Genomic DNA, 11,641 nt, shown 5'->3' with positions numbered 1-11,641 from the left:
TGTTGAAGTATAATGAGAATTGTCCTTCTGGTACTAATATCCTTGAATGGAACTTTCTTCCACAGTTTAACAAGAAAGACTTGATCAAGCTGATCAAAGACTTTGTTTCAAGCTGCATGACCACCTTTGCAAGCTTGTTTGAAAGAATTTTGGTGAATCTGGTTCCATGGTAACAATGATCAGGCATTTTGCTGTTACCTAAAGTAATTAAATTAAGAAATATGTTTTTCAGCTCTTTGCTGTTAATTGTCCACATGGTACAGATGAAGAAAGAACCAGAGAGAGAGAGAGAGAGAGAGAGAAATGAAGGAGCCTCTCTAAGGTCTAACCTTGTTGAATGGAAAACCAGAGAGCTGATGGGAGGCTCTTTTTGAGGTCTAATCTTGCCGAAGACTGTCAGCTACGTGTCTGTGTAGTTGCTGGGGTTTTCCTGCGCTCGCTCGCTCGCTCGCTCTCTCTCCCTCTCCCTCTCCCTCCCTTGCCACCATCACAGCTGGAATGCACCGACAACCTGCCATCGATCATTAGCGTTCAACCACTTGGCATATATCTGCTGACGACCTGAGGGCAGGACCATCCTGTTATAAGGGAGATTGCAGCAACCTGAAAGGGAAGGTTTTGACTTGAACTTGGATACAAGTTATTGGTTTTAGGTTAGCAATTTTGCCTTGTCAGCTATGTAAATAGTCACACGTTTTTCAGTGTCCGAACCTCTGTTTTCACTCCCACTAGGTTGTCTACCTGGATTGAGAACAGGACAGTATGTGCACGTACCACATAGGTTTGTGCGCAATGGTTACACCTGTATTTTTGGTGTAGTGTAGATTAGCGTAATTAGGTAGTTTTCTTTTTTGCATCATGCTTGAGTTAGACTAATAAAAAGTCTGACTAGGGTAGTGCTTTTTTTAATTTCTTTTTTTTTTTTGCTTGGGCACTGTCCTTGTACTCTATCCGGGTTAGCACCTGTGGTATATGTGTCTGAGATCTTTGTGCACTTACATTACCCTGAAGATTATTCTGTCCCATTCTTGAGAGTATGTCACTAACTAACAAACATCTTGGAAGTCGTCATTCCCTTGCAGGACAGTGTCAAGCATCATCATCATGAGACACCGAAATGTCCACAGAAGCAGAAGTCAACACAGGAGTAGTGAGTGGCGTCGGCTCAGTTTTAGCAGTTGATGGACATGACAAAGCAGCATCTTGAGCAGGTGACATTTTTCCAAGGGAAGTGTCGGTTCATTGTGATCACTTAACTGCGACAACTCAGGACAAGCCATCGGTGACAACTCAGCCGGCACTGTTCCTTGTAGTAGCTGGACTGAATATCTTCTCCAGATGACATCCTCTGGACTGTGTATGTCCTGACTGTGTATGATGCTGGTCCTGTCTTTCTGATGTTGCAGGAACCCATTTCACTCCACAGCTGTAGCTATGTGTCAACATATGATCTCTAGGTTGGAAAGCTCCATTTTTTCGGTTTCACATCTCTCTATTTGGGATTGCTGTTGGCGCAGAACAGTCTGTCCTGTTTGAGAAGATTTGAGAATATCAAGGCTAGTGCACAAAGGTTGTTTCATGTGAAGTGTTGCCAGAGAGACCTACATAGTTGAATGTGGAACATTTCTGTAGGATAGTAGAAAACCTCTAGTAGTTTAACCAATGAAGCGACCGTTGTCCGTGTGATGCTTTAAGGGAATGCTTCATGCTCTGCACGAACCTATCGGCTAATGCATTTGTAGAAGGGTGGTTGTGAGCAAATCGGATGTGCTGAACTCCATTCTCTTCAAGGAACTTCTCAAATTCTTGGGAAACAAACTAAGGACCATTGTCACTTACAAGCTGGTCGGGAAAACCGAATCTACTGAACATTTTGCCTAGCTTTTCAACAGTTTTCTCATCTCATTATGGACACTTCAGGCCACTTACTATGTGCATTAATGACCACCAAGAACAGTCTCTCCTCAAATGGGCCATCAAAATCAAAATGGACACACTGCCACGCTTCTTCTGCCTAATCCCACATCTGAAGGGGCACCAGTTGTGGTGTATTATGCACCTTCTGACACGAAGAGCATGACCTTGCTGTTTCTTAAATCTGTCCATCGACTCCTTGCCACCAAATATAGCTTCTAGCAAGTTCTTTCATGCGAACCATTCCACAATTGCCTGAAAGTAGAAGTTCTTCTCAGTGATGGTGGAATGATGATTCTCTGTCCCCAAAGAAAACAACCTGCCTGCACAATAAGGTCATTTCGTCTTGACAGATATAGTTTTAGCTCCGCAGTAACTCCTGCATTTTGACAGCAAACCATTAAATCCATGACCGTAGATGACACTAGGACATTTCTTGTGTGTCGCCACACTTCTGCAGAAGTGATTGGTGCATCTTCCACCTGCTGAAAGTAGATGATCTCAACTTGTTTTTGCTCTGCATGTGTCACTTATAAAATATAGAAATAATCTAGAAAGACCATCTGCATTAGCATGTAACTCAGGCTTCCTGTTTAAATCCTATGCCTGTGTGTAGGAAGTCACAATGCCCAGAGTTGCATCGGACTAGCAGGCAATAATGGAATGCCCACATGTGGCCTGAAAATTGCTGTTGGAGGACGTTGATCTGTTAAGAGGGCAAATTTCCATCCAGAAAGATAGTGGTGAAACTTGAACTACTATTCTGAGATCCTCTTGCTCTATTTGGGCATAAGCAGCATTCTGCCTTGTTCAATGTGCATGATGCAAACGCGATTAGTTTTTATTCTGAATTGGGCATAATATGCGTTACCACAGCCCCCCACCCCATAGGGAGAACCATCACATGCCAGCCGCAATGGCAAGGAAGGATCAAAATGTTTTATGGCTTCAGACTTCAGCAAAGCTGTCTTTGTTTGGGCAAACACACCGATCTGCCATCAAAAGGCTTCATTTTTTCACAACAGCTGATGTCGTGGTTTTAGTAGGTATGCCAAGTTCGGAGTGAACCTACCATAATTAGTTTATCAGGCCTAGGTAAGAATGTTGCTGACTTACGTTCTGGGGTGCTGGTGTTTTTACTGTTGCCTTTGTGTAACCCTCAGTCTATCACATGTCCTAAGTATTTGACTGATGCCTGAAAGAATTCACACTTGGCAAACTCTGAGTCCATATTCTTTCAGGCTCTGTAAGGTAGCACCCAGGTTTCTCAAATGCTCTTCTTCCATTTTCCCAGTGATCAGTGTTATCCAATATTGAACTTCCAGCAGGACATTCAAGATCTGTTCCACTGCTCTTTGGAAGACAGGTGGGGCAGACATGATACCATATGGCAGATGACAATAACGATAAAGGCCTTTGTGTGTCACTATGGTGAGCAGCTCCTTAGAGCTTTTCATTCACTAATTTCAATAGCCTTTTCTAATGGGAGTGCAAGTTCAGTTAGAAGGCATTTCCGAATTGCTTCTCTGCTCAGCCCGCATATAAGCCTGTCTCGAATTGTGTTGCTGAGCACAAAGTTGAATTTATAGCGTTTCGCTCTCCTTTTTAATGCAGCGACAAACATTGCTATGGACTCCCCATGACTCCTTTCATGGAATCTAAAGTGTTCTACAATGATTATGGGCGTTGGTGAGGAATAAGATGACCGAGTGGTCACAATAGTTTGATAGGATTTGCTGCCTGTTTTGTCTAGTTGTACCTGAGAGTAAATTGGGATATTTCAGTTTTCTATAAAACTGATGTAAACAGAATAATTTGGCTAGCTAGATAATTTAGCTAGATACATATATCTAAGCAACCAAACTAGCTATTTACTTTGAGCTTACTAGCAGCTAACGTTACCTATACTAGCTAGCTACTTGCTTTTGATCTCGACAACACAAATAACCAAAAATATTAGATAAAATCACATAACCATCATTACTAACTAGCTACTTACAGGTTGCAATTGGGTTGTGATGCCATCTTGTCAGTGTCAAATGTTCAGCAAAGCCTTCTTGATATTGTATAAGGTTTGAGAAAATGTTAAGAGGGAGATGTGCAGAGCAAGCTAATAACTTGCACAGGATCCTGTCAAATATTAATTTCAACCATGCCCGTGGGCACCATCGTCACAAAACCTGCAAAACTGTTGAAGTTTTGGCTATGCATTTCAATGTTAATATTTCCTGGGTTAAAATATGAGCTGGTGTATGCAAATTTTAGGGCCAAAAATATAAATCAGTCAAGACTGTTACTTAACAATCTAGGATCTTTGAAATTGGTCTGTTTTATGATGGATTTGTTTATGCAGGATTTACATTTGAAGGAGGTGACAACAGTGTGAGTATGAGGTTCACAGTATAAACTCTCCTTATTTAACTATGCCACGGTAAAGTTTTCCATTCTATGGCACCTTTAAGTTTTTCTGAATCAAAGATAGCAAAGTTAACTTAAGCTAAGTACTGATTTTTCTGAAATTGTCTGAATACTCTGAACTGGTATGACTAACTGGAAGCCATATTCAAATCTAACCAATCACAGCATCTTTCAGCAGCACTGATCCTAATTAATCCTAAAGCTTTAATTGAACTGAACTCAATTTAATTTAACCAATGAAGCAGGACTGTTATTATTAGTAGTATTATTATAAATGTTCTAAACATTAATGTACCATTGTTGTTTTTTTTGTTGTTGTTATAGTGGTCATCTCTCCAAATCCTTTGCTTCTGTTGAAAGTGTTATATTTTAGCCACAAATAGTGAAGCTTCAAAACCTTAAATTTGTGGCAGCAATACTAAGTCATGCCTATAAAGCTATTTGTAACTACAGTGATTAAAGAGAGAAAGGAGAGAGAGAGAGAGAGAGAGAGAGAGAGAGAGAGAGAGAGAGAGAGAGAGAGAGAGAGAGAGAGAGAGAGAAAATATGTGAGTGGGAAGCAAGACAGAGATGGGTTATGTGTGTGAATGAATGAGTGGGAATGGAGCTTGTAAGCAGAGAGAAAGAGAAAGCTCTGTGTATAAGAAGTGTACTCGTCGGCTAATGGGTAGACATCTAGGTATAAGGGACGGCATTCCACAAAATCCTATAGCTATAAAGGTGGGTGTGTGTGAGCAGATATGTGTGTGCATATGCATGTCTGGTTTTGCATCCTAAAGGCTTGGATTAGGTAATACCTGCACAAAGCATGTGGTGTGTGGGAGTGGATTGCCAGCCTTTCTAGATGTAGCATTTTTTCAGTTGCAAGCTTACATCTCTGTTTCAGATATGCATATATAGATTTATACATCTGCATGTGATACAGGAAATCACTTTTTCAAAAATATACTCAGCACCTGTCACTCCATTTTGGAGCAGGCTAAAGAAAATTATATTAGCTTAGACATTCAGTGCTTTCCACCCACCATAATGTTGGCTTTAGATAAGTACCTGATGTTCAGTGCCATGAGAGACTGTGTATGTGTGTATCTGATGTTTAACAATGTGAGACTGTGTGTGTGAGTTGTGTGTGTGTTTGTGTGTTCATGCGTGTACCTGATGTTTAGTGATGTGAGAGACTGTAGGCTGATGATGGTATCAGGAATGCTTTTGATGCAGTTGTGATAAAGATTCAGTGTTTCCAAGGACACTAAATGGACCACTTCAGGTGGAATGTCTGTCAGGCGATTCTTCGACAAGTCTGTGAAAGAAAGATATATTAAAAGAAAATGTCAGAAAGAGTCATATGAACATTTGTCATGTGAAAATATGAACCGCGGATCTTTTCTTTTTCAAGGCTCAACTAAAAGCCAAGTACAGGTCCAAGTACAGGTCTGAGGGACCAATGCAATCAGTAACTGCTTCAACATTTCCTCGCATCCTTGTAGTTCTAGAAACTTCCACAAGTATGCACATTCACAACTTTACATACTGGCAAATGACAACAATAGTGTGTGTGTGTGTGTGAGAGACTGAAAGGGTTACCATGGCTAGAGGTACTTACTTAACAAGTTTCAAAGTAAATGAACAGTAATATACACACAAGCATGGTGCACACACACATACACACACAGAGAAGGATGTGTTATTCTAAAATGCTTTACAGTAACTTGGCCATAATTTTTGCTCTGCAAGATCAGTAAGGAAGCCTGCAATACATCATTCTTAAAAATGACAACAGACACAGATCCATGGTTTCAGAACCATAGCTAGAAGAGTAAAATAATGGCTAGTACTTTCCAATGACAAAAGGTATCACCGCTAGTCTGATCACCAGTAAGAAGTGTGTATGTTCTTGCATGTGTGTATTTCTGCATGGATGTCTGTATGCTTGTGTTATAAGAGTATGTTCTAAATAATTCATTCTTTATTTAGCTTTCTTTTCAGTTTTTTGGCTCAGAAACGTAATTACGTAGCCACGTTTATTTGCCAATGACTTCTACTTTACTTGCTAAATCCAGCAAGTAGAAGTAACTGGAGTAATTAGTGAAGTCAAGTAGATCATGAAATCCAAGAAATCATGGCATTACTTTTTAAGCCTGAACTTTTAAACCTCTGAGTATGGTGCTATCAAGGATGGATTTTAGCTATGGAGCCTCACCACCTCACCAGCAATATGAAAAAACAAACAAACGTGAATCTGTCTGTCTGTCTGTCTGTCGGGGGGGGGAGGGGGGGGGGTCAGACAGAGGTCTTTCATCAGCTGTGCAAGCAAAGTGCTTCTGAATTAGTAGGAGGAGGAACCAGTACATAACATTCATTCCATGGGGAATTCTAAAGTTCCAAGAGTGTAGAGCGATTCTTTGAGTTTCCTAATTTCATTGCTGCCATAGCAACAACTGGCAGTTCAAACAGATATGTCATTAATGCAATGTCCATTAGTTCTAAAATGCCTTGCCACTGGAAATCACAAATCCTTAATTCTGAGGGTCCAAAGAAGTAAAATCATATGGCACATTTTATAACATACGTTGCCACAAATCAGCTTTACAAATGTCCTAATACATTTTTTTTTTTTTAAAGCAGTTAATGTCAAGTCTAACTTTCTAGTGGTCCGAGCCTTGTCCCAATGGTGTGCATGTGTCTGAAACCCATCCCGCAAGAGAACATCCATTAAGAGGCTGATCTGGAAAAATCCTACCAATGGCTGGAAATGGCAGGGTTGAAAGACTACATGGAGGCACTAATCAAGGCAAAACAGGAACAAACTCTTAATACAAGCTCAATAGAGTCCAGCATCTACCTCACCAGGCAGGACTCCAACTGCAGGCTGTGCAAAGATGCCCCTGAGACAATCCAGCACATAACAACAGGATGCAAGATGCTAGCAGGCAGAGCATGGAATGCACATGGAATGCCATAACCATGTGGCTGGCGTAATATTTGAGTACAGGCTGGAAGTTCCAAGGTCAGTGTGAGATACACCACCAAAGGTGGTGGAGAAAGGACAAACCTCCAGATACAGACTGAAATGGTAATGGCTAACCTACCAGACATGGTAGCGATGGAACCAGGAAGCAGGAATACAAAAACCTCAAGAAATACAAAGGGCTGAAGGAAGAGTTAGAAAAGATGCAGGTGAAGACAACAGTGGTTCCCATGAAACTTAAAGCACTAGGGGCTGTTACCCCCAAACTAGGAGAATGGCTCCAGCAGATACCAGGAACAACATCCAAGATCTCTGCCCAGAAGAATGCAGTCCTGGGAACAGCTAAGATACTACACAGGATCCTCAAGTCACCCAGGCCTCTGGTAGCGGACCCGAGCTTGAAAGAAAAAGATTTTTTTTTTAATATACAATATATAATCCTATATACAGAGAACTATGCATTAATTAAAAGAACAAAGAATGGTAACAACCACACCCAGTGCTTGGCAGAACAGTCACACATTTAACAAAGTTCAGAGCTCCTCACTTTCATACACACAAACACTGATAAGGAAACATTAAACATGTAAAAACATGTTTAAGCAGCACTGAACTTCTAAATGAAATCAAAATAAACCTGTACGTTGTCATAAATTATTCTGTATCAAGAAGTACAGGACATACATTACTTGCATGTTAATGAAAGGATTACTAAGCCTACTATCAGCCTAAAATAATTCTATATTATATAACTATATATTTATATACACAGAAAAGCCAATACTTCACCAGCACAAAACAGTCTCACTAATTAATCAATTTACTTAGGAACCTTTTTATCTCAAGCATGAACAGACAGAACTGTAGCCTAATAAAACATGAGCATGAAACAGTACCTGTGTAGTCTGAAAAAAAATTTCCGTTTGTTTATATTTTCATAAGGAAAACAAATATATAAACATTATTGGATCGTTATGCTGAGCCACTGGAAAAAAAATAAGCCTAGAGGGATGCACAGATAAATAAATGTGTATCTTTTTATTTGGATATTTATTTATTTTTCATACCTAAACCAGAATATAATGCAACAACGTCCCTTGCTAATCAGATGAACCTCATTCCACTCATTCCTCTCCTCGATGTCAGCTTTAGAACACAGCCACTTCCCAAAAGGAGGTGAGTGACAAATTCTCTATTTCCTCTCTCGCCGCACACAATATAAACAGCTGAGAAGCTACCAAATACCCAGTCCCATCAAAACTCCCACTTCTGTTTTCTATGGCCTTCACACTGTGTTGCTCCCAATTAATTTTTGCATGCAATAAATATTTTTTTCTAGAGTTTGAACAACAGTTCTGACACAAGAGTGCATCACTCCTTTGAGTTGTGTGTATCTGTGTTGTGACAGGCTTTGGCTACAAAGACTACATTGTGATTTTTTACAAGTGTTTTTTTATGACAAATTTGATTTATTTTGGTCTTCATGTCCTGTGGATATGTGGGCAGGGGCATGGGGTTTGGATTTCAAGTCTCTTGAAATTCCTGTGAAACTGCAAAACCCATTTACATCTGGTCATTTCATGAGACTAGTATGTGTATTGTACCCTCAAAATTTTATCCACATGCATTTAAATTTGTTAGTCAAAATCATCTAAGGCTAGTCACTTTGAAATCCAATTGCTGTCATGTAATATGCAAATCAGCCCATATATCACAACTAACTGCCTGTTTTTCCAGTTTTCATGTTTCCCTAACATCTGAAAGATGGTTGGTTCAGATACAGCAGTGGACCTGGTTGCAACTGTAACAAATGGTCCACAGATCAATTGTGGCTTGAGAGATGTTAATAAATATTTAGCTTCTGGGGTCAACCATGGGGTCCACATGAGTAGCTTCTTTACAGTCATGGTTCAGGCGTGCTGCGACATACTATATTTATTTACAATACTATAACATTTGGCCAAAACACCTTTCAGACCACCTCCTGAAGTGGCTTGAGCAAATCCATTTTAAATGTGTCTTTGGTGCATTTACACCTGTATTTTATGTGTATAATCTCTATCTAGATATAATCCCTATACTCAAGACCCATGACCAGGTGTAAAACCAAGTCCTTCCTGTGGACAACCCTGTCTCCATTTTTCTCCCCATATAACACTCCCCACTACACCCTCACTGTTGCATGGCTTCACCCTTTCACTAATTATACACCACTCCTCCTCATACATCTGCAGAACATTATCTAGACCCCTTTTAAGGCTCTGTTGTCTTCATACTCTTTGCAAAGCCTCTTGTGTCTTGCCAAGTTTCACAGCTGTTTCTCTGGAGGGTTTCTTTGGAGGGAGGGTTGTCCGTCCCCCCAATCAGACTGGTTGCCTTTTTTGCCAGCTTCTGATATACCCGTTTGCCCTGATAGAAATTCAGACAGAAATTCAGATAGAAATTTTTTTTTTTTACTTTGCCCTTACTTGCCTCTGATATTTCTGTCTGTCCCTGAGGTACCTGGGTTGTTTTTTTTTAAATAACATCTATCTTGACTTGCTTGTTTCCTCTTGTTAGCTGCATTGTTACACCCTGCTTTTCTGTCTCCTTCTTTTATCTCTTCCCCAGTCTCGCTTCTCCAAAGCTGCACACTTTCTATGATAGCTAAGATGGAAATGGTATTTTGCAAAATGCCTTTTAAACTAAGTCCATGCAGTGCATGTCTGAGCACGTGTCTAAGTTTGCCAAACACTAGAACAATAAGCTGACAGTTAAATCATAAATGTTCAGTGGTAATAGTGGCACTGTATAAATATATATAAGGATGGCACTGTATAAAGACATATAAATAAATTAGTCAGAAAATTGAAGGATAAACAAAACAGTCCTTCAGCTTGCAGAGATGAAAACAATATCTGATTTCTCTGCAGTTCTTAAGAAGCAGTGATATTAAGCCACTTAAGCCCAGGTTTATTACTTTTAACAAAAAAAAAAAAAATCAGGAAAATGAAAATGAGCAATGAAAATATTCACTGAAATAAAAAGGAAAATTCCAATTTTCAAAATTACTAAAACCAATAAATAATGTCCACTGCAACACAAACATACTTAAAAAATATTTTTTTTAATTCCCCATTTCCACAAGATACTACGGAATATTTATACATCTGTTGATTCATAAGAGATTAATATAGCCTGAGGTCATGTTTATGGCTCATTTCACAAAAAATAAAAGGCCCAAGAATCTTTACTGACTCGTCAGCGCACAGTTGATAAAAATGACTGACGTGGCACATTCTGACGGGACTAAAATCACTGAGAAATGCTAGGAATAATTACATTACCCTGGTCTTCAAAAGATGTTTTGAACCTACGCCAAGGGAGGCAATACATGCAACTTGGCGAAGCAGCTCACCGACAGACATGCCAACAGAAAAGCATCAGAATAGTAAATGTGATGGGTAACAATTAGACCATGCCCATACTCTCAAATATAAGTCAAATGAGTGTGATTTGTGACAAGCAAAGTTTTTCATCCTCAGAGTTTAGGGCAAGTAAGTGCAATGATATTTTTTTATGGCTTTACGTTTTTAGCTAATTTACACATTGTCATTTAATTGACATTTAGCAAACATTCTTACAAAAGTGCTTTGTCATTTACTCATAGAATGTATCCTACCCAGTACAGTAGGTTAGTAGGTTAATTTACCAATGTGGCAAACGTGTATATACAAACACAACATTCACACTGGTAATTTACCATAACTTGCAAGCTGCTGCAAATCAGGCATTCACAAGAATGCAGATCAACAGCACCAGTTATGAGCCAATATTTAATTCATTTACTCATGCTATTTTAAATTAAATTAAGTTACTTTTAATTGAATATTTTTAAATTAAAGCAATAAAGTACTGTGTGAAGTTTAGATATGAGTAGATTAAGTGAGTGAACGCTTATGTATATGTAAAGACTGAATATAGCTAATGTTATAGACTCTGTGACCACACACATTGGCAAGATGAGAAATAAGTAAGAACCCAGTTTGAGTGAGTGAAAGAGTGTGTGTGTGTGTGTGTGTGTGTGTGTGTGTGTGTGTGTGTGTGTGTGTGTGTGTGTGTGTGTGTGTGTGTGTGTGTGTTTCAGAGTGAGAGAGACATTGTTTGGAAAAGCCACAGAGGTGTGTGAGGCAGTGTCCCGGTTTTAACCTCCTCCACTTCCTCTGCACCCGGCCCAGTCCCCCAGGGGGCTGTGGTTTCCGATAGAGAGCACGCTGTGCGCAAATTGGCTGCCGCTTCTCATCAGTGTCAGTGATTGTAAAAGCTAATATAGCTATACGTCTGTAAAGCATCCTTGCGTAT

General features: G+C 39.6%; 1 protein-coding gene across 12 annotated transcripts in view; it reads right to left on the bottom strand.

The window, feature by feature from the left end:
- Positions 1-11,641, bottom strand: part of lrch1 (leucine-rich repeats and calponin homology (CH) domain containing 1) — a 55,579-nt gene that overhangs the window by 35,567 nt on the left and 8,371 nt on the right. For all 12 annotated transcript variants that reach the window (XR_014125268.1, XR_004775610.2, XM_081720629.1 and 9 more), the window contains exon 2: positions 5,488-5,632. Coding sequence is in view for 10 of the 12 variants with exons in the window: in XM_081720629.1 (XP_081576755.1) it covers positions 5,488-5,632 (145 nt within the window). In the remaining 2 variants the exon portion in view is untranslated. The remainder of the gene's footprint in view (positions 1-5,487; positions 5,633-11,641) is intronic.

This window comes from Electrophorus electricus, chromosome 9, assembly GCF_041902795.1.
Source record: "Electrophorus electricus isolate QZ-2024a chromosome 9, ASM4190279v1, whole genome shotgun sequence".
Lineage (NCBI taxonomy): Eukaryota > Metazoa > Chordata > Actinopteri > Gymnotiformes > Gymnotidae > Electrophorus > Electrophorus electricus.
Note: the sequence above shows the minus strand (reverse complement) of the source record. Positions and strands in the feature narration are given on the sequence as shown.